Here is a 25,119-nt window from a genome sequence, read left to right as displayed (position 1 = left end):
AATAAATCAATCCATATCATTTCAGAGTCTATTGGGGATCATATCTCTGTGATCTGACAGATCCTGAAACAGATGACCTGTAAGTATCTAAAATGCAATAAAATAAAGATAATAATCATCAGTAAAAGTAGACTAGGGGTGTTCAACATTGTCAAGACCAAAGGCCACTGACATTCATTTTGTTAAATTGTTCCCTTGGAAATTGACCTTTTTGGTAAATCCCATAAGCCTTTGCGAGTACACCTGAGATATTATCATTTGACGTCACACCGATCTTGGCCAATGCACACATCATTTATTTTCTCTTTCGCGCATGCTCAGCCGAAAATAAATGATTTTCTATTTAACTCATCGCTCCTTTTGCGCACATATATACAACATAACACACCGACCTTATGGTCCTTAGGGGAACACCGGACTGCACGACGAATTCAGTAGTTGGCTCGCTTGATGAGGGCGGTATGATACTCATTGTTCCAGTGAACACCAGCACATACATGACCCGATGGTATACTTACTTATTCCAAAGTTACGCCCTTTCCACTCACCACCTCCCACCTCTTCATTTTCCAAACTGAATCCTACGCATACAGCTCCTTCTTCATTCTTAAGTTTTCTTGTTGCGATCCTCCAATTCCACTGAAACTGAAAAGAATAACTCCGCAAAAACTTGTCAGTGATAAGTTTTTGTAATAAAAATAAATTCAATGGCGTAGCCAGCGACTGAAGTCTGTGATGTGCAAACGGTCAATGACTGCTACCTACCATTCTTGCCACTCCCACCCTCCAATCTCAATAGACTTTCATGCCATACATTTGCATATGCAAAATACAACTTTTCGACCAATAGAAAATTAGCATTATTTTTTCTTTCGCGCATGCTCAGCCGAAAATAAATGATTTTCTTTTTAACTCATTGCTCCTTTTGCGCACATATATACAACATAACACACCGACCTTATGGTCCTTAGGGGAACACCGGACTGCACGATTTAATTCAGTAGTTTCCCTTAGTCAATACTAAAGAACGGGCAAAGGAAGCAATAATATAGACTTTCATATTTAATATACATCATTTTACGTTATAACTCATACCGGGATCTCATATTTACAAATTAATTGAATAAAGGCCTACTATTTTCACATCTTGAAGTATAATAGGCAAAACATTATTCCTGTCATATTATAACAATAAGCTGCATTTTATATACCTAAATTCATAGATACCAGGAGTTTGTTGGACATAGTCTCCTTCACGTACCTGTCCTTAGAAGAATCGAACTTCCAACGTCCATGACGTTTTAACAACCTGTCAGGTACTCCGAAGGCTGCAGCTGCCGAGGCACCCCCGGCACGCAAACTATGCACTCTGAACTTGCTAGCATCTAAACCAATCTCTCCCTTGCAATGCCTCCTTGAGTATCTCTCTACACCTTGAGTATGATAATTTTCTAGAACGTACAACATATTTGTTTTGAGATTTGAGCATTGTAATTGATGTGAATAGATATATCTAAATCGATAAAACTTGCGCACTCCATATATCTCTTAAGCATATCAACTGGGCATGTACTCTTACCTGTCGCACCAATTATAACCCATGCTCCCTCTCTGAGTTGATCCATCTTACTCTTTTCTATAAAGGTTTTTACATGTGAATCACACAACTCTATGTCGCAAACCTTAATAATCAACAATTCGTCATACCGCAGAAAACCTGCGTATGCTACAAGCATCATGGTACACAATCTCAAATCCTTTAAATTATCTTGATTAAACTTATCAATAATAGAACATAAATTGTCTGCTGTAATAGGCTCCTTTCTATTATCAGCTGGCTTTGCTAACAAACGTTTCAGACCATCCATTAACAGCTGTAAAAACGTGTTTCACATGGATTATTCATACATGTCTTTGGACAACAATTAAAATGCCACTTAATTGCGAAAAATGCCGTTTCTATCCTGCTATAAGGAGCATTGTCGTTGAACATATGAATAAAATACCTTGCGATATCCTTGTGTACAGCTTCTTTCGAGTTAACTTTATTCAGTCTACACCAGACTTCCCAAGTTGCAATGGCATGCTTATACTTCTTGACTGTGCTTTCAGCCCTCGAAGCACCCATAACGCGCGTGAGCTATTGTATTTCGGAATGCATTCTCTCTGCAATCAAAAATAGGAAAACACACATCCGTCCATCCATCCAATATTTATCTTATTACTGGTATATCCATTACCAAATTCATTTCTTGCATATATTCATATATTATTATACTAGGCCTATGCCTACTAAATTCCAGTGAATATTAATTCCGGTGAGAAAACATCTGACATCAGTTCCAGTGAACTATCATGCATTAAACAAAAACGCTTGTGATCTTGAGCCATTAAAGCTCCAGTGAGTTATATAACAGGCCTACTTTCTGATTTTCAATCTGTCAACATAGGAATTCCTCAAGGCTCTATACTAGGCCCATTATTATTCATAATTTTTGTCAATTGCCTGCCTGATGTTGTTGGTTGTAATTGTAAAACTGTTATGTATGCTGATGACACATCATTAATGTGCAAAGCTAAGACTGTTTCTGATCTTCAAATGCAATTAGAGTCATGTCTAAGTAAAGTAGCTGATTGGTTCAAAGCTAACAAACTCACTTTAAATGTTGACAAAACTAAATTTATGATATTTGGCACAAAACATAAGCTTGAAAGGTTCAGTGAAATTCAACTTATCTATAATAGTAACATTATTGAAAGAGTTTATGAATTTAAGTATCTAGGTGTAAAATTTGACTGTAACTTGTCCTGGTCAGCTCATGTTGATTATATGTGTAAGAATGTTTCAAAAAGAACTGGTATTATAAGGCGTGTAAAACACTTTCTTCCATTCCATACCACTGTAATGTTATCAAATGCCCTTGTTCTTCCTCACCTTGACTATGGAAGCACAGTTTGGTCAAATTTTTCAATTGAATTTCATAACAAATTACAGGTTCTTCATAATAATTTGGCCAGATCAATACTTTCTGCAGATATTAGAACGCCAATAAATGAATTGATGGAAGTTCAGCATACTTATCTTCTCAATTTAACTTTGTACATGATATCCATACCCACCAAACTAGAAATCATAGTACAAATACATTGATTGTGCCAAAATTTAAATCAAATTCAGGGCTACGTACATTTCATGTGAGAGCAGCCTATGCATGGAATAATTTATCTCCGGTAGTTAGAGCAGAGTTGGAGAATATTTCAATAGGCCAATTCAAATCAAAAGTTTACCAAGCTCCTGTTTGAAAAGTTTATCCTTGAGTATATTGTAATTTTCATTCAATTTCATTATTATCACATAACTTTTTTGTTGTATTTCTAGTAACTTGATACCTTTTTTTTTTTTTTTTTTAATGTGTACATCTTGTGTAAATTTTAATTATGTCTGTATATATTATAATGTACTTTGTATGAGGGCCTGCTTGGAAAACAGTGCTTGTCACTGAAGCTGTTTTACCCTCAATAAAGAAAGATTTCTATCTATCTACTCATTCCAGTGAATTTAAATTCTGATGAATTAAACATCTGACTTCTGCTCCAGTGAGCTATACATTAAACAAAAACGCTTGTATATATTCACATAAAAGCTCCCGTGAGCTATATAATATCTAGCTCCAGTGAGCTATTTCTTAGCTCCAGTGAGCTATTTCTTAGCTCCAGTGAGCTATTTCTTAGCTCCAGTGAGCTATATCCAAGCTCCAATGAGCTATATAATTATCTTAGCTCCAGTGAGCATAATATCCCATAAACTTCAGAATTACATTCTTCCGTCCAATCTTACACAAATTACTTCACTGGTGAATTCTGCTGAGCCAAATATAGATTTCTTATTTCTACCTTGAACAAATATAAAAGCGGGGTCAGAAAACCTGATCACTTTCACAGCTATTTTGGCAAACTCACTATCCTTAGAGAACAGGACAGGCCAGAATGGTGCCGATGGCCAGTGGGGAATAACAAGCGATGCTTGTGCTTTACAAACTTTCACATGTTTAACAGCTTGACCAACAAGAGATATGGGTGGGACCAACCAATTGTTCTCCCCTGCCCATGAAATTGCAAAAGCGTCTACCTGGCTAGTATTGTGACACCAGAATTTTGAATTAAACGATCTTAACTTCGCATTCTGATTGTCTGCAAAACGGTCGACAGCATGGGGACCCCACAAAGAATCCATAAAATTAAAGAAACTCTGGGAAACTCGCCAATCATCAAAATCTATCTCCCTGCTTAGAGAATCTGCTAGGGTGTTTTCTTCTCTCGGAATCCATTGCACATGGAGATCTATATTCTTCTCTCTGCAAAAAGATGCTATATCGATACTTAATGTATGTAGATCCAATTTCATGCTTCCTTTCTTGATCACAGCTGCAACACCCATATTATCAGAGAAAACTTTCACACACTTGCCTTGTAATCTAGGAACAAACGCTCTCAGCGCTAAATCCACGCCTTTCAATTCCCTCCATGTGGAGCTCTTACCGATTTCTTGTTCCGACCAACTCTGATTAAACATGATTATACTATCATCCTGTCCCCTTGTCCATGCTCCGCAGCCACTGTGGCTGGCATCTGAATACAGTAATACCTGTGGTAACGAATATTCAAACACATATCTGTTATTCATATTTCTTATGTTCGTTCTCCAGAAAAACAATTCTTCAATAATAGGGCTATCCCCTGGAACCTTGAATATCTTATCCCAGTGTGTCTGATGATCACAAATCGTCATGATCGAAAATCTAGTTCTTAGCTGTGCAACGTGTCCACATACTGGTATCAGAGATATAATTCTCCCTACAAACTCAGCTAACTGGCGAGCTGTAATATAAGGTAGCTTACCCTTAAGACCATCAATACATGTGATGATGTTATTCACTCTTCTCTCTGTTACTTTCAACAAACCTTTCTCTGTATCCCAGGTAAGTCCCAGCCAATCAATCCTCTTTGATGGCGTCCAGACGGACTTCTCTGAATTAGGAACCAATCCAGCTTTCAAAAGATCCTGTTTAACAGAACTAGCAATCATTTCACAAGCACTATATGATGGTGCAGTGCACCAACTGTCATCTAAATACACTACAATAAAGTATCCCTTGTCTCTCCAATGCTTAACCAAAGGTCGAATTATTTTGGTAAAGACCCTAGGTGCCGAAGTCAACCCGAAGGGTAGGACTCTAAACTCAAAGTACCTTAAACCTGTCCCAAAATCCCACGCAAAACTGAGATATTTACATTGATCTGGATTAATGTCTATGTGGTGATACCCAGATTTCAAATCAAATGAAAACATATAATTGTTCTTTTTAAAGGATAGTAACGCATCAGACCAGTCTTCGAAATGAATTTTCGTTTTCCAAACGTGATTGTTGATGTAACGAAGATCTAAAATTAGCCTCTTCTTCCCTGAACTTTGAATAGAAACTGAAAGAGGGTTTATAATGTCAGGCGGTAAAAATTATTCAACAACTAAATTCTTCGATAATAGATCATTAACGGCTTCCGAAACAAAATCAGAATTGTCACGAGTTGATTTATTGTTCTTGAAAACTGCTGGCTCAGGAGTATTGTAAAACGGGATCACATAACCAAATTCAATAACTCGGAGAATGTCATCTGGCGCTCCAATCTCCTTCCAGAATGCGATGTTCGCCTTCATTCTTCCTCGAAGTATCGGTTCAACATTGCCTTGCTCGTATTCGTAAAAATTGTTCAAAAAGAAATCAAAATCGTACCTAAAATCAGTGTCCCCAGCCGATAGAACATGTTGTAACTTCACCAATCCTCTGTTTGGCCCGGCTGAAAAAATATCTGAAGTTGAATGACCCGCTTCTTGACCTGCACTAAGTCCGGGTGAAAAAATACCTGCTGTATTTGAAGTCATAGACCCATAAGATGGAGCTATAAAATGTATAAAAATAAAATTATATATAACAAATGCCCGGAACAAACGGTACTTTCGTTAACTTGTATTACAACACATCCATATTAGGATTACATAAAAATCATTGATTTCTCTCCACCCATAAAACAATCATTTAACCACGTCGGTTATTCACCTAACCAACCAACTTTGACACAAAAATTCCCAACTCGGGTTATAGATCGGTTACATAAGTATTATTCATTCAACAAAACTAGTCATACGACGTATAATTCACAAACTGCTTAAACCCGCTTACACGGTCCCGTGCATACACAATAAAGAAACAAAAATTCCTATAAAACGATCGTCACTCACACGTTCAACTATGACAAAACCGATTGGGCATATTTTCATTATTATATTATCACTCGTTTTACTCGCTCGATTCTTTAATTCACAAACACACCAAACATAAAACAACTACCAAATTTATTAAATATGTGCCTACCTGCACATTTATCTGGCTTGAATTGTCTAATTGCTTGACAATTATACTGCCAGTGCCCCTTTTCTCCACACCTGAAGCATTGGTCAGTAGGTTTGGGAACTCCCCTCCTTGAACTATTAAAGGTGACGCCCGCTTCCTGAATACGGGTATCTATTCTGTTGCAAATAGCCACGAAAATTATGAGGATTGGGATAAGTCTCATGACGACGGCTCTGAGGGTATGGGGCATCCCTTCGGAATTGACCTTTCTTAGGCTTTCTTTCTTTTGCTGACACTGCTCTAATAGCCGCCTTGATTCTCTTTTCATCATCTGAATTATCTGCTAACTCCTTCGCCTTATATTCATCTACCACCTTCCAACTTGCGTTCTTGTCTGCCAGTTTTATATGCTTGTTTCTGGTTGTGATTTCTTCTAGACCAGCCCTCAGCTCTGCTTTTGCGAAGGGAATATCACCTTTCTCTAACTTTTCTAATGCCCTGTCTATTCTCTCTTTCACCTGGACGTTGAATTCAAACTGAAGCTTATTGCCTCTGAACTTGAACTGAGCCTTGGCAGACTCTCTCCCTGATTCAAGAACTTGATTTTTAGTTGAACTTAATGCGTCGTCAATATACTCTCTGACGCCACCCACTTCAGCTTTAATCTGAAATACTCTGTAAAGTTAAAACTTGAATAGGTTGTACTTCACCTTCTTCTTGTTGACCTTGACCTGCTATTACTGCAGCTTGTCCCTCTCTATTCGACATAATATCAGACTCGAAAAAAAAACAAAAAAACAAGTTCTTGAAGAACACTATATCGAAATTGAAACGGAACGGCGTAGCCAGCGACTGAAGTCTGTGATGTGCAAACGGTCAATGACTGCTACCTACCATTCTTGCCACTCCCACCCCTCCGATCTCAATAGAATTTCCCACCATACATTTGCATATGCAAAATACAACTTTCGACCAATAGAAAATTAGCATTATCGAATATTGTTACTGCGCATTGCAATTCGGCGTGACATCAAATGATGACATCTCAGGTGTACTCGCAAAGGATATGCGATTTACTGAAAAGGTCAATTCCTCCTTGAGAGCAGCCCTAGCATATTGCAAATCTGTTTCAACAATATTACACCGAAACATACATGTAGCATATCAAAGTTCATAACAAGTGTATGTGGTGACAGGCAGTAAGCCCACATGCAATAAGGATTAGCATAGTTGGTAACCCATGCTTTAGAAAGGGTGGGTTTGAAGGGTCCACAAAATGGCTAAAAGGGTGGGTTTGAAAAATATCTGATTAAAATGTGTGTCCAAATATAAAGCGTGGTCACTGATAAAAAGGTGGGTTTAGAAGTCGACAATTGCAATCTCAAAGCTTACTGTAATTTACGATTGAATGACACTAAATGAAACACACAAAAATATTGAAATCTCATTCTGTTTGGTCACCTAAAACTTCAATATAATTCTCTTTAGATGCAAATCTGCACCTCCTGGACCACTATAACCAACTCTTACCATAACCACTTATCTATGATCAGTAACCATGCTTAGAAAGGGTGGGTTTCAGAGTTTTGGTATAAAGGGTATAAAATAAAAAGGGTGGGTTTGAAATAAAAAGGGTGGGTTTGTATCACCACTGCCAACTATGATTAGCTACTTTTATATAGCCTCATTGCTTTTGTCATTTCTCAGTGAGGGTCTTCTCAGGCTGTGTGGTACGTGAGACATCGCCAGCTGTGGACTGTCCACCTGGGGTAAATGTAAATACAGAATACTTTGCAATTCATGTGTTATCCAGTAATTACCTAACACCTCATTTTTGTTTTACTATATAGATATGGCATTACTCTTGACAATGATGGCAGCTGGGGTAACATGATTGTCAAGCCCAAAGGAACTTTCATTGGTAAGCCATTTGGTTGAACACAATGGGCTGCTCTGATCGGTCAGATTACAATTTAGTGAAAATTTACATTTATTTTTTTGATAATTGTTAATTTAGTTGATATACTGATCTGTAATTTGGGAAATATGGATTTATTAAATGATCAGGATCATCAGGTACAATCAAGGTATATTTGAGGGCATTCAGTGCATGACACAATAGCCAATGATTCTACCTTATGCTTGAGTGTTACAAAGGTAAGTGCTTATAGCACTTAGCTTAAACAATGCATTACATGCATAATACCTAACCACAGTGTTAATGTTATGCAGGTCAAAAAGCAAATGCCCACTGCAATTTTGGTTGAATTAACAGTAGCGTAGCCAGTGGGGGGGGGGTGAAAGAAAAAGTGCCCTCTGACAAAAAAATGAAAGAAAAAATTGTGAAGGCAAAGGAAGAGAAAAGGGGCAAGAAGCCATTTTATTTTGACCCCCCCCCCCATCAAGAAAGCTGGCTACGCCCCTAGTTGAATAGCTTGGCTAGATAGAGATGTCCTTCCCTGTAAAAGCCTACGTCAATTATGCATTTATGGCACCTCCTTCACAATATTTGTTTAATTCACAGAATCACAGCAGTTCAGTTTTCTCATATCTGGAGAGTATGGACGTTGTTACAATGAGCCCCATTCACTGCTTGTCAGTGGACAGAACAAGATATACAACTATCAAACACATGCAGGTAAGCTATAAGAGAAATGGTTTGTGAAAAAGAACCTTGGAAAATTATGGAAAAAATGAGAAGCACAGAACATAATATGTATATGGCATTTTAAAAATGAGAATCATAAACATTTGTGCTACTTTGGACCAGCCAATTGCCATCCCTGCACTGCCCTCCTTTGACAGTATGCCACTGCAGTGGCAGAGGCATACAAAAACATCAGGGAGCAGTATGGGACCCTTATAACATCTCCTTTATCTGCCCAATCCCTACCCCACTTCATTTTCACTTTTGCTTGGGACCCTGAACCCTCAGGGCCCTGGACTTGTCCACCCTGTCCACCCGCTTGTTACACACCTGTGCAGTGCAATGATAGGATAAGAAAACAAGGCTCTTTGATGGAAATAATGGAAGTAATATCATGCAAAAATGTGGTAAAATATTACTTCTTTCTCATTTGTGGAAATACCACAATTTTTACTTATCGTCCACTTTTTGGTACACAGTAAGAAAAGACGGTGATTCTTCTTACTTTTAAAAATGGTGTCTTAAGCGCTTGTCATATTACCCAAGATTCCCTGCAGTCAAATGATGGACTGAGTTTTAACTTAAATAAATAAGTATAGTTCCATAAAGCAAATAAATACTTTTTTAATGTATGGAAGGGGAGGAATTGTATTATAAACCATATCATGTCAGTTCAATATTTTTAAGAGATGAACTTTATTTACACCAGTAAATTTGTTTTTTCCAGAGATAACTAATGTTTTGCCATCCTCTGGAAGCGTTGAGGGAGGAACAGCCATCACCATCAATGGCAATTACTTCTATGACCGAGCACAAACTACTGTCACAGTTGGAGGTAAAATAGATAACAGGAAAAATATAATGAAATTTGAGAGAAAAAGTGATATTATATCAGTTATCCGACTTATGCACTATTTATTGTATGAAAAGAATCATGCTTCTAAACAGAGTATGAAAAAACTATTTTGAAAAATCATATTATTTTTAGGCATTTTAGGCATGAGAAAGTTTTTAGGCATGAGAAAGATTTATCAAAGTAAATTCTGTAAAATTGCCCCATAAACAAACTGTGCATCTGCATACAGGAAACAATTTTTTCCTTTTTTATTCTTGTACCAATTTTGTTATTTAATATTAGGTGTGCCCTGTGTAATTTACAAGATCACTGATACAGCCATCGCCTGTATTACCCAGAAGGCACCTGTTACCAAGGATACATACCCAGGAAGTAGAGGAATACTGTGGGAAAAATGGACTAATACCAACAGGTAGGCCTATGTAGCGGTTGCTTTGATGTAATGAACTAATTTCAACAGTTAGGCCTATATAGCAGTTTCTTTTAGGTAAACACCAAGATATATTTTAGACTTGTGATAAAGCAGGGACCGTGTATGAAGCGACTTTAAATAACTTCCGCCTAATGTACCATGCGAGTTGCTGGTTTAAAAATTGCATAATAATTTTATCGATACATTGATCGATAAATTGCCCCACCATCATCAAAAGTTGAACTTTTGTCCATTCAAATCTCACAAAGCATGCAGAATATTATAAACTGTAGATTACTTTCTGTATTTTTTTGTGAGGGTGTCAAAACTGCATCTTTTCTGACATCTGACATAATGAGCCATTGTGACCGAACAAAATGACATTTGACATTGTAATTTGGACCAGGTGTATAAAATAAACTAAGTTACCAAAATCTTGTACAATTTTTTAATTTCATAAAAAAACATTTTAAATTATTAAAATAATAATTGGGACAACTTAGAACTTGTAGTGCCCAAAACATGTACATAAGCAAAATTGATTTGTTTGTTTGTTTGTTTGTTTGTTTGTTTTATTTCCTCTTTAACCTGCTACACTCAATCAGTTGAAAACACAATTTCGGAAATTCTTCTGTGTACCCACAAGATGGCTAAATGAGGAATAATCTCTGTTACTTTTCAATCTAAATATATTTCTCTTGATTTTCTTCACAGCTTTGATGATACTGATTGGAACACTGATGCTGATGATTACATCAGTGAAGTGCAGTTAGATGGCTCTTCACCCAAGAACACTGGTGACTATTTTGTGGGTCGCTTGAGAGGTTATTTTGTTCCTCCTCGAGATGGAGAGTATCGTTTCCTGATACGAAGTAATGACAATTCCCAGCTATTCTTTAGCTATTCTGGGGACACCACTAATATGGTATGTGCCAATCATAACTTGAGCAGTTCATAGTTAAAAATTACTATACATTTTATGTATTTTATGTGCAAAAAGTGTTTTTTTTTACTCACGCTTTTCTAGCAATGCGCCAGAAGGCTTTTGCAAATCTTACACGGCAGATAAAGCACCCGTTTGACAGGTGTACACACATGCAACACACACTTTGTGGGTAGAACCTCGTTTTGAGATGACCGTGCAATAGGTGAATATCAGCCTAAATGAATGAAATATTTTTAAACATCATATCATTTCAGGCAACATTTTGTCAGACATAAGTAAAACCTGAAATAATAATAATAATAATAATTTTATATAGAATAGCAGATTCATAATTTTTTAATAAATAATAATTTTATTTCAACAATGCTTGTGAAACAGCTGCACTCATCATTCATCAACCTGACGATGCATTCTTGTACATTGATATTACAAAATATAATAAAACAAAGATACCGTAAAGATTCGCCTAATGGCGCACTTGGGCTCCTTTGCCTATGAGTAAATTTCATGTACAAATAGAGAGCTCCCTCCTCTGAAATCCAAAGAAGAATTAAGGTTCTGTGTCCTTATTTTGATGGTGGGAATATTACGGAGGACACTTTTAAGGAAGGGGTATGAAGCGTTTGGACAGTATTTATTGTGGGACATTAGAGCACATCAGACATATGGAATTGCATTCTGAATACTGAAGAATGTCCTTCTGATATCAAATAATTTTGATTTTTGAAATTCGCAATGTAATACACATTTTATGGCAAATCATTAAAATTGATATTTTTGATATTTAACAGTACTTGAAGTAAACTCTATAAATCTGATGATTTTTACTTAAAGTGTATGTAGGTGGGATGAAAAGCCGACGATCAATTGAAAATTTTGACTTTTCAGTATTGAAGATATGGATTTTTTTCCCAAAACACAAAAAAAAAAAGGTCTTTTTGGGAAAAAATCCATACCTTCAATATAAAAGGTCAAAATTTTCAATTGATCGCCGGCTTTTCCTTCCAGCTACATACACTTTAAGAATATATCATTAGATTTATAAAATTTATTTCGAGGACTGTTATATATCAAAAATTTGAAAAATATCAAATTTTAATAATTTGTCATAAAATTTGTATTATATCGTGAATTTCAAAAATGAAAATTATTTGATATCAGAAAGACATGCTTCAGTATTCAGAATACAATTCGACACGTCTGAGGTGCTCTCATGTCCCACAAAAATACTGACTAAACGCCATAAACGCTCATTCTAGATCCCTTAAGTTGAGCCTAAAATTCCACTTATGTCAAGGGAGCCCATAGCGCCATTAGGCGAATGTTTATGGTAGAGGTAAAAGGAACGAGAGAAAATTAAATAACTACAGCAGTATTTATATTGTAAAGTAGCGAAATCCTGTATTAAAGAAAATTAAACTTCTGGACACCTGGGATGTGACAGGGAGTGACACATCTACATCTACAAAATTACTCAACAAAGTTGCATGAAAGCAATAAGCAGGAACAACAGCGCTACATAAAAATCAATGGATTGAGTGAGGGCGTCAGCAGTGAACGATTAATATTTTTATCCCCTAAATGACATAGCAATTTTCTTAGGTTTTGTAAATAGGAATGGTACCTGTGTGGTTATGGAAAACAAATTGGTTTGCTTGTAAGTCCAAATTAGGTCCATTATTGTAGTAAATATTATATCTATTTTCATAAATTTAAAATAATTGATGAACATAAAGTAACTTACTTCTCTTGTTTCATTTGCTTTTTTCCTTTTGTAGGCTGTGATCGCACAATGTCCCCAACAGTGCTCAGAGTGGACAAAATACTCAGAGCAGTCTTCAGCAAAGTTGTCTCTCCAAGGTGGCAGTCCATACTACATTGAAGCACGGTATAAAGAAGGCAGCGGCGGAGACTACTTAGAGATTGGATTTGAGATGTTTGATGCACCTGTTACTAATGCACAGATTAAGAGTGCTCATAATGAGAAACAGAACATTGCAATAGAATCTACTGTCAACTTGGAAACACAGGTCAGTACTAATGCACAGATTGAGAGTGCTCATAATGAGAAACAGTACATTGCAATAGAATCTATTATATCATGATTACAGTGACTTTAGCCATGTGATAGTTTTTACTATCACATGGCATGAAAAGAAACCATGTGATATCATGATATAAAACAAATATTACATGCCAATATTTGTGTAATAGTAAAAATATATCATTTGGTCAAATTTTGACTGATCTATTTCACTCGGCTACACCTCGTGAAATAGAAAAGTCAAAATTTGACCTCATGATATATTTTGTACTATCACACTCATAGACATGTAATATTTGTATACTATCAACTTGGAAACCCAGGTCAGTACTAATTCACAGATTAAGAGTGCTCATAATGAGAAACAGTACATTGCAATAGAATCTACTGTCAACTTAGAAACACTGGTCAGTCAGTGTATATAACATTAATCAACTGTTTCTAGTTTCTAGTTTTACCAGGGCTGTGACACAAGTGAAGGCACTTTACCACTAATTGGGAGTTTCTCAGCCTAACATTTATGTATGTGAGCAGACAGTACTATTCTTTGCTTACTGCTTCAGTAGTGGGAATGACTTATTTGTGGAATTCTTGATTGACATTTTTGCTAGGCTTTATCATACTTAGGGGTCTGTAATTTTCTTTGGAAGGGGGTTATATGAATATGTCTGGAGTAATCTCTGGTTTTATTCAGAGTTCACCGATTTCATAGTTCACGTCTCGTGAATGTCAGCACATGTGTACATGTATCATTGAATCAGTGACATATAAATTGTGTGCATATCGCTTTTCGTTATACGTCTTATATATACATCCCAGCTGTATGATGCTCTGTGCAATAATACATGTAATATGATTGGTGAGCTAATACACACCTTGTAGGCACTGGAATGAAATAGCAATTTTCTTCATTTTACCTCATTTGTTTTGGCTCAAAATTAAAATGTGATCAGTGAAAACCAACATTTAAATAGGAATCTATTCTTATGCAAATCACACATTATAGCCTTATGTAGAGACTGCATAATTGCAAATTCCATACTAATTTCTTGATTTGAAATTTGAACAGTCTCTGTTAGCAGTTGGAACTAATGAGGTACAAGAAGTCAAGATAGCGTATGCAGGGTGTGCTGGTGAGACTGATGAAGAGATGGGTGCATGTAATGTAACTGAGAACTTCTGGTTGACATATGAAGGCAGGAGTACAGGTAAGACTTATGAAGGGCCATTCCACAGAATCGTGACCAAAACACAGAAAAATTAATTTCAAATATCAAGTAGAAATATCAATTTTGCTTTGTTGCATACATGCAAGTTACTGGAGCATGACACAGTATTAAGTTCTGCTTCTAATAATCACTCGGAAATTTAATGGTTTGACCACAGACTACTACAGACTTTATCAACAGTCAAAGTCCCTGTGCATTGTATGCTGTGAATTCTCGCATATTCATGATGCGAGGGCCGATCGTTTGATTGTGCCGTGTCTAACAATCATGCCAGTGTTGTGTGCCTTCGGGGATACTTGATTTTTGAGCTTGATTGACTTGAACTTTGTGTGTCTTCGTGTTTACGCTAAAGACTGTAATATATAATATATCTGTTATCTCTTTCGTCCATGGCTTTGACTATAACCTGTCCCAAAAAACCCATGTGACTTGAGTAATCTCATTTATGACCAACCCTATTAAATTCATAATAACCATCAACAACCAAGTTTTATTTCATGTGGGACAGGGAAACAATATATTTTGTTGTTTTATTGTAAAAATATGTTTGAGGTATTACACCTTCATCATTTTCATGTTCCTGTATGGGACATTTAAGTGGAATATTTTCTAAGCACCATGCGGCCTGTACACAAAGCTGAAAGATGAAGGTCAGCCAAATCCAATGATATTTGGTATGTAGTCTAGCTAGGTCAGATGGTTCACAACTATGATAGTAAGAAAATCAGGTGACCCCATGGGGGAAATTCCATGACCCCCCTAAAATTGGTCCTCTTTTGACCTGCCTCAGAATTGATACAGCTTAAAAATGAACAACATTTGACATCATGAAAATGTCCTTTGAAATAACCTGGGTCTGACAGAAAGTTGAACATATTGGAATTGAACTATGCTTTATAAGATGACCTATTCAGAAAAATGTATTTCTTTTGATATAATTATGTAATATCATCGTGGAATTTGGGCAAAAACAGGATTTTTCATAATTTTGAAAGTAGCGAAAAAAGAGCATTTTCAAATCACATTTTCTGCTATATTCAGGCTAACATTGGATCAAACCTTTTGGATAATATAACCAACATGTTGTACTTCTGAAATATGTTTAAATTAGCGTGGGACTTTTTTCGTATACTGCAGGGGAGTTTGTTAATTTTGGCGGATTTTCCGTTTTTTGCTTCTTTTTTTGTAGACTCAATTAACGTTTTCCAATGTATAAACATACTAATTATTTTACATTCACAATACGGCTTCAATTCTCAACCAAGGTTATTATTGATTTAAGTTTGATAACTATTTTCATGTGGATTTTGCTCTTTTATTATAGTGGAATTTGTTAATTTTCATGGAATTTGCATATGAATCTCCTTGCTAACTAATGATATGAAACTCGGGTTTCCTAGATTGATATGATATTTATTTTGATTGCTGATTTTAGAAATATGTTTCTATAATAACAGAATGTGGTTTTTTTTAATGGAATTTGTTTTTTCCAAGGAATTTGTGTCTTTAAACATATTTTCGAAAGTGGAATTTGCAACCAACATTACACTGTTTAGGTAATAAATCATATTTAAAATAAAATTGACTAATATTTAGTTAACTGTTAGATCAGGCAAAAACAACAACACATTTATAACAAAACAAAACAAACACCACGCCATACTTCATATAATATCTACTACCAACGCAATGGAATTTTCATTTCTTTTCAAAGGCGAATGTGATAATATGAGTTATCTATCAAGTAACATGTACAGGTACTTCAAGCATTGTCTAAAATTGAATGTGAATATGTACATGTAATGATGTACGTTTACAATATCTCATTGAGCGTGAGACTCACGATTCGGGGACTTTATCAGGTGTCAGATCTATTGCCATTTGGTCTAATACCATTTGGTCTAATACCCATTTTATCTACAGACTTGACATTTAGTATGGAATATTTTTTCGCAAAATTCGAGGACTGGGCTGGAATTTCGGACTTTATGCAAAATTGTTCTGTTATTATCAAAATCAAATGTATAGGGGTTTGAAGTGATATTTCCTAAACTTCGTCAGCAATTGGCATTTATCACATTTGAAATACACTTGCAATGTACAAATTTTTGAACATGGGAGGAGATTAAAATATGGCTCTTAAAAGTGGTATGCGTACATATGGTACAAAAACAACTGCGCGGATTTCTGGTTGTCCAATGAACTCACGCTGCTTCTTTGTGTACAGTAAGATTGTAAGGGGCCATTCAAACTTTCTGAGTGCGTACCACTTTTAAGGAGGCCATATTTTTAAAGCTCCTCCCACTTTCAAAACTGGTAAATTACAAGTGCATTTCAGTTCCGATGAACACTTATTGGTATTAAGGTTCAGTAAACATCACCTTAAACCTCAATAAATTTGATAATAACAGAATGATGTTGCTCAAATTCAGAAATTTTACCCCCACAAAAATCCAATTCAGTCTCCTTAAAACCGCAATTATAGGATAATTCACTACATTATGAGCGGCATAATGTAAACTAATGGAATTTGGAAAGCACTTTTCTGTCAAAAATTATGTTACACCATCTCCGACACACCCCGATTAATATTGAGCCCGTGCGGTTTATGCAGACCCCTTCCAGACCAGTCTTGGAATTTTGCAAAAAAAATATTCCATACTAAATATCAAGTCTGTATATACAAAAGGTCTAGTACCAGAAAGACTAATTACCACGTCTAATAATCATATAGTCTAATGTCCATTTAGTATAATATTGTTTGGTCCATTAACCAGTATGTCTACTGACCATATAGACTAATAACCATTTGGTCTAATATTTTTGGCCCCCACATATATGTGGGGCTTATGTTATCATCCAAATGGTTGACTGGTTGTTTGTTTGTTTCTTTCTTTGTTTGGCTGTCCGGGCGGAAGCAAATTCATTAATCCACTGTGCAGCTTAAACGTAATAACCTATCAACTTCAAACTTGGTTTGGTGATTGGTCATGGTAGCTTGATGTGCTGTATAGTTTTCTGTCATGTTATTGGCATATTTATGAATATTAATGAGCTTATTTGCATATTTTGCCTACATTTTGCAGCTACACTTTCATTAATTCACTCTGCATCTTAAAGGCAATAACCGATTAACTTCAAACTTGATTTGGTGATTGGATATGGTGGCCTGGTGTGCTGTATAGTTTGTGTCATGTTATTTGTATATCAATGAATATTAATTAGCTTATTTGCATATTTTGCCTATATTTTCATTCATCCACTCTGCAGCTTAAACGCATAATAACCGATAAATTTCAAACTTGGTTTGGTGATTGGATATGGTGGCCTGATAAGCTGTATAGTTTGTGATATTTATGAATATTGATGAGCTAATTTGCATATTTTGCTTACATTTTCATCAATCCACTCTACAGCTTAAACGCAACAACCGATCATCTTCTAACTTGGTCTTGTGATACATGTAGTATATGGTGGCCTGATGTGCTGGATAGTTTTGTGTCATGTTATTTGCATATATTTTATTGATATTAATTAGCTTATTAACATGTTGCATATTATTTGTTGTTTACACACCTTTGGGTGGGGCCACCTTAATTATGAACCGCGTAAATTCTAGTATTATTAACAATCTGGCCTAATTACCTTTGATTTAATAACCGTTTGGTCTAATAACCGTATGGTCTAATAACCAGTTATAATCTAATACTATGTCGTGTATTTGCCAATTCATCAAAAAAAAAATCGTCTACAACTGGTTACGGGCTGTAAATATATGTAAATGAGACGGACACGTGTATAAACATACTACATTAATCAAATATAGTGTACCCAAAAAATTAAGAAGAAGACATATGCGGCCTGCATGTATTGAAAGTGACATTTTGCCGGGCTATTTGTTCTTCTTTTCCGGTCTTTACAAGGTATATAAATAATATAACTGGTATAGGCTTATCATGCATCACCGGGGGTGCCACAGGCATGGGACATGGGCCAGTATGAGTTATCTGTCACTCCAAACTTTAAAACTTTGAGGTCTGTAAAGGGGTGGCCCCGAACATTTTCGCGATTTGCATCAGCCCCCCCACAAGTGTTTGTGAACGGTCCCTAGACTATTGGGTTTTGGTCTAAATGGTAAATAGGACCAAATGGTTATTGTACCAAATGGTAATGGGACCAAGTGGATGTAGTAAAATCTAACAAATTCTCACGCGTCATCAAATTTAATTTAGGGATTCATTCATGAAAACCACGCTTATACCAGAACATTTTGTGATACTATACTATTTCTTCATCATATAGGGCCCCTACCATTATTTCTCCAACTGAAATCCCTACGCAGATCAGCCGGTCCTAAACGCTGGGCCATATCGCCGTTGTTTAGTCATGTATGTAGGCATATATGAATGTAAATTATTGACCAAATACAGCCAAAAATGGGATATTTGGACATTAAAAAGTCACTTCTAGGTAAAAAACTTGCACTCAGTTGTTATTAATAATCTACATACTGATGTTATATAATATTTTCTTTCTGATTAATACAGATTGTACGTAGTATTAGACAATATTAATATGCTCATTTTGATTTTGTTGATTTACGAACTAATGCAAAATGCAATATTTTAAAGACCCCTCATAATAAATTGGAAAAAGATCCCACAATAGAAAAAGCATTTTCCTATAGTCAAAGGATGGGAAATGTTTATCTAAAAAGGTCATATCAAACTCAGCCTGAATAAAGGCAATAATTAAGTTAGAAATTAGGTAAAATTTGCATTTTTCTCATTTTCGACATTTTGAAAATATGGCTATATTGAGTTTATGAAAAATCCACCTTAATGAAATTGCTGGCTTCTGCAAATTTGTGAGGAGATTCACCAATATATGTATTTTTTAATGCCAATTTGTTTGGGACCTGTTGAATTATGGAGTTTCTTACAATATTTCCTTGAAATGCGATGAAAAACTGCTTTTTAAGACATATTTTAGGTGATTTTGGAGCGATTTTTAGGGGGTGGTCATATTTTTTAACGGGGGGCTCCAGAGAATTTTTTAGTGCCGTGATTGAAAAGTGTTATCAAAACCTATCAATGTCCCAAAATATTATTGATGGCGGCCGACCTTCATCTTTCACGTCTGCAGGAAATTAGAAAATATGCCACTTAAGTTTTCATTTTTTGATCACTGCTTGATTTATATTGCAGATGCCATTCCTGTATCTGCCAGTGCTGAGGAAGTTGAGGATCACCTTAGCAACCTGACATCCATTCCTCTTATGGTGGCCTTGGAAGAAAATGATGTCATCTTCACATATACTGTTGTGTTTGAAACTTATGAAGGTTAGTGTCTAAGTAAACCACAAAAATATCTGTAGACAGTGGTAAAAAAATAACATGCAAAACTTGTTTGTTGGAAATTAAACCGGTAAATAGTGAGAAATAAAGCTGACACACAAGATAAGTGGTATCAGTAACGGAGATACATGTATAAAGGCATAAGTGGTGTAATTTCTGCCCCATGTGCATGATTTTTCTTGGAAGGAGAGAAAACTGTTATTTTTATATATTATTGACTCAGAAGCCACAAGAGTCAAGACCTATATAAATATGATTATTGGCTCTCTTGACTCATTTCATTTAAGATTAAGAAGTACACTGCAGTTATTTAGTTAAATGGCTAAATCTGAAAAAATATGGCTCCTGCCATCACACTCCCCTTAAAGAATTATGTTGATAACTTGTACATGAATGAAGTTTATACCTGTTGTGTAATCCAACTTGACACAGCTGAACACTATCATTTGGAACTGGTGCTTTAGCTTTAACATTGACACTAGCAGGGCTGTCAAATTTTTGGATTTGCTTGGCGTGAGACAGGCCTACCGGGATTTGCGCCATGGCGCTCGAGAATGTGAAAAGTGGGGGGGGGGTATACTACCTTGGCGTGAGACCGTGAGAAAGTGACCCAATGCGTGAGACTCAAGGCCAATGCGTGAGAGTTGACAGTCCTGCACTAGTGGATTCAAGGGGACGTGCTCCGGGAGCCCAATGGGAAATCTACACAATTAGCAATAGCATATATGTTTCTCTTTTTGTTAATTATGTACCATAGGCGACGAAAATAACCCCTTTTCTACAGGTCCAAACAACCCAGATTTTAATAAATTGGGAATTGTTTTTTTCCTGTACAAATGAATACTGACCCAAAAGCCCAAAAACATTTTTTGGGTATTTTAAAAAGTTGCAAAATATTTACAGATTTTGTTGATTCTTAAGGTCTTTTACCATACACACAAAAAAAGGCAGACCTACCGACCATACTTGAAAGGTCCACCCACCCTTAGAACAGGGTTTTTTCATCACCTAACCAGTTAATTTTTGCCTACTAATAACCCAATCGGTATATAGTCTCTCAATGTGACATATCCTGGAAAAAACATGGATTTGCCACTGATTAAAAATCGCATCCTGGTAATACTACACTGCAAGATTCTCATCTGTGTGACGCCGATGTCACCAGAATGTCACTCCATCGGAAACTACACCTCGGTTTTCCATATTGCCGGTCCGAAATAGCCGGGTAGCCAGCCTCCTAGGTTTCTACAGAGTGACTTCGCGGCGCCGAGACTTCGCAGGAGAGTCACACTGGTGTGACTACGACTGGGCCTGGGTGCTCAGTACCGGCGTTTTGGGTTGCCGGTTTTGCTTTTATTGCCATATTTTTTATATTCTCTTGATTTATTCAAATAATATTCTTTATTTCTTGCTTTTTTTAGGGGAGGGAGGGGGAAATGGCAAACTGGACTTTTAAAAATAAGGGAAATATTAGATGAATAAAATAAATTTGTTAGTAAAAGAAATAAACATGATCAGTAAACAAAGTATAATTCAATAAACTAATAGTAATATGATGAATAAAATACATTTTTGTTAATTGGTGGTTATTTGAATAACTAAATAAATAAAAATTAAGAAATAAATAAACAGGAAGAAACCAATATAAACAAAGAATGGAAGAAACAAAGAAACACTTGAAAGAAAACAACTTGAAAAAATTGCAAATAAAGAAGTTAAAAGTAGGAATATTATAAGAAGCATGTAGGCCTATATATTGATGAATTAAAATATTAAATGTGTAAAATAAATAAATAATTATAACAATAATAATTCATAACAAGCATTAATATTTGCGTGATAAAAAATAAGACACAATTTCAAACAAACACTGCAATAGGCCTATATTGATGTGACATCGAATTATAGGCATAATTTGATAACGTAAAAAAATCAACATGAAACACAAATCAAACTAATAGGCCTATAAAACACCATTTTGAAAAACAGAAAAAGAAAATAGCACAAGCCAAAGTTTCGCTTGTAAACTTACGGCAGTAAAAGTATAAATTTGCAGTAGACCTTTCAGGAAAGTGACAAGAAGTAAAACAAAATGCATGCTAGGCCTATAAATCAATTTTAGCAATTCAAAATGTATAAAGGCCGTGTGTCTTGAACTCGCCACCCTTAGCGTTACATGACAAATATTAAGAATTTTTACACCAACCGGGTTTCTAATTAGATTATCTCGACAATCATCAACCCTAAACTAGCAAAAGTATACATTTTTGGAAAGCTGAAGGCATAAGCAATTCAAATATATACATTTCAACTCATTATCATTATCAACTCAAGTTATACAGGGTAGAATAAAAAAGATTTTGATAAAAAATGGGTCACTCAATGCATTGCTTATTACCAACTTACAGTAATAAACTGGAAGTAAACAACATTCATTTGGTTAGAGGATATGGAGAGGCAACTGACTTCGGAAGAAACCAAAATCACAGCTGTTTGGTGTTCTTGGAATATAGGGTGTCCCAAAGTATGTTAGATTTTGTTACAATTCAACATATTTTGAACCTAAACATTTTTCCCCGAAACCATACAGAAAAAATATGTCCATATTTAGATTCCTCGTCAAATTTCCCTTCAGAAAATCTATATACTCTGACTATGATAGGATAAGTATTTAAAATTTTACAGTAACTTTTAGATTTTGAAGACATCTGCATTACTTACTACAGTATTTAATATGACAACGGGTAGTTTTGTATGGAAAAGTTTGTATTTTCTAGACTAAACCAATCATAAATGATTAAAAACAATTAGTAGAATTGTTTAGCTGTAAGGCCATGAGTCTTTTAGATGCTAAATAGAGTCCAAATCCAATTTACAGCCTTTACAGAAGCAGATTACGCACTAAAAATACCAATCCCATAGAGTTTGTGTGTACCACATCCCCCACCACCACATCCCCCACCACCGCCACCCTGCCCATTATGAATTCTATGAAGCACAGTGTCAGTATTATAAAAGTTCAAGTATTTGTTTTTACAGGGTTGAAAGTGCATTTTATTTGGCAATAAAATGACACCACAAGCATGACAATAACTTCTTGCTTGACAGAGATATCATCATTTGTTTTTCGTAGGCTTTGGCAAAATGTAACGTCGCCACCTTTTTTTGGTGGCGAGCTCAAGACACACGACCTAAATTGAAAATGCTAGGCCTATAATAGGCATACTTTGCGAACTTCGGCTGAAAATTAATATCTTTTTTAAAACACAATTTGTTTTAAATAAAAAAGTTTCAATAGGCCTATATAACGTTATCATGCAAAATATGAAAAAATAGGCCTAATTTGATAGCAAAACATGTCATCTAACCACTGAAGTAAACAAAGCAATGATATAAGTTTTGTGGGAAAACAAGCAAACAAATAAACAAAATAAAAATGTTTGAAATGAAACAAACAAATAAACCAAGAACAAGAACTGCAAATAAAACACACACAGTTGATGAGATTATTAAACAGGCAGCACGAAAAGAATTAAAATAATATAAAAGAGAACAATAAATAAATGAAACAAAATGAATCGGAAGTCTCACATGAGTTGAAATATAAATGATAAAGAATGCAAAAGCATGATAAAACAAACAAACACTGCAGTAGAACCACAGACCCACTGTACAGCATGCATCAATCAATTAATTATAAAACCAACTCATTCCATTCATGAGCGTATACTATACAAGCAGTAAACAAGCATGATACGCGATTTGTCATCATCAGCGCGTATTTGGTAGATATCTGTGCGTGTCCCCAGAGTGTTGAACTCATAACAGGGTTCGGTCAACGACCTTTCGGCAGCGTAGTCACCTTGAAGTTCGCCGACTGGGCACCGAGCAGGCGACGCATGGGCACTGGCTACGGAAGTCACTTTAATGTGACTACAAGATGTGGACCACTGTCGGAATCTGGTCGGTGGTGTACATCATGAGTCGCCGATGCGGCATCGAGCAGGTAACACATCGGAGGCCAGCAGTTGTAGTCACTATGTGATGACACTGCTGCATAGTAACCTACTGCCTTGTTTCCGATGTAGTCACTCTCCTGTAGTGACTCTGTCGGCCACCATAGGGTAGGTTATTCTGGAGTGACGGCGGTAGTGACTTCAGAGTTCCAGTGCGATGTAGTCACTCTGTCGCCAGGAATTTTGCAGTGTAGTTTGTATCTTGCATGAGAATTTCTGTCATAATATCATTCTCATCTTTGTCACAGATCTTTCATTACTTGGTGCAGACTCTAGTGACCCCTCATTAGTAGGAACTGATGTTGTAGAGATATCATCAGGATCACATGCTAGCAATACTAGTTTTTTCTTATAATATAATATTTATCTTTGTCACAGATCTTTCATTACTTGGTGCAGACTCTAGTGACCCCTCATTAGTAGGAACTGATGTTGTAGAGATATCATCAGGATCACATGCAAGCAATACTAGTTTTTTCTTATAATATAATATTTATCTTTGTCACAGATCTTTCATTACTTGGTGCAGACTCTAGTGACCCCTCATTAGTAGGAACTGATGTTGTAGAGATATCATCAGGATCACATGCCAGCAATACTAGTTTTGTCTTATAATATAATATTTATCTTTGTCACAGATCTTTCATTACTTGGTGTGGACTCTAGTGACCCCTCATTAGTAGAAATGGATGTTGTAGAGATATCATCAGGATCACATGCGAGCGATACTAGTTTTGTCTTATACTATGGCAGTGTGGAGGCTCTTACACCTCTGTCAACAACTTCATCTGCAGAAGAGGTAATGAATGGGCTATTACAGTTGAAAGCTATATACCCGCTATGGAAGACATGTCCTTAGTCTCCCACACAGGGGGTGTAGATTTCAAACAGAGTCATCCATTTAGGTAATCCCATTTGAAATTTACACTCCCTGTGTGGAAGATTAAGGTCATGTCTTCTGTAGGGGGTGTATGGATTTCAACTGGAATAGTCCAATGTGAATTTATGTGTGTGCTTTGGTTTTACAAGGACTTAAACTTGAGTGCACACTGGAAGACATCTACCCGCCTTCTGAGGACCTTACACAATGTCATCAGAAATAACCTATCGTCTACCATTAGGTCAGGCGTAATATATTCCTTTTTTTTCCAAGGACCCAAGAACAGTGAGTTGAAACAAATGGTTGTACATTTCCAATATCC

At 36.0% G+C, this 25,119-nt stretch overlaps 2 protein-coding genes across 2 annotated transcripts; one reads left to right on the top strand and one right to left on the bottom strand.

The window, feature by feature from the left end:
* The first annotated feature begins 29 nt into the window (after positions 1-29).
* Positions 30-24,776, top strand: LOC140150286 (fibrocystin-L-like). Its single transcript, XM_072172292.1, has 12 exons — positions 30-79; positions 8,261-8,331; positions 8,935-9,048; positions 9,785-9,892; positions 10,196-10,325; positions 11,040-11,250; positions 13,050-13,301; positions 13,639-13,722; positions 14,385-14,523; positions 19,752-19,886; positions 24,166-24,258; positions 24,556-24,776. Exons 2-12 carry the CDS (start codon positions 8,301-8,303, stop codon positions 24,774-24,776), a joined length of 1,518 nt encoding a protein of 505 aa, XP_072028393.1. The 5' UTR covers positions 30-79; positions 8,261-8,300.
* LOC140149574 (integrase/recombinase xerD homolog) lies at positions 1,204-4,234 on the bottom strand. Its single transcript, XM_072171653.1, is given in 5 exon segments — positions 1,204-1,398; positions 1,400-1,511; positions 1,513-1,885; positions 1,888-2,140; positions 3,839-4,234. Coding segments are annotated over 5 exon segments (1,329 nt in total).
* Positions 24,777-25,119: the final 343 nt, after the last annotated feature.

Source organism: Amphiura filiformis, chromosome 4 (genome assembly GCF_039555335.1).
Source record: "Amphiura filiformis chromosome 4, Afil_fr2py, whole genome shotgun sequence".
Lineage (NCBI taxonomy): Eukaryota > Metazoa > Echinodermata > Ophiuroidea > Amphilepidida > Amphiuridae > Amphiura > Amphiura filiformis.
The sequence above is the reverse complement of the archived record's forward strand: the minus strand, read 5'-3'. Positions and strand labels throughout refer to the sequence as shown.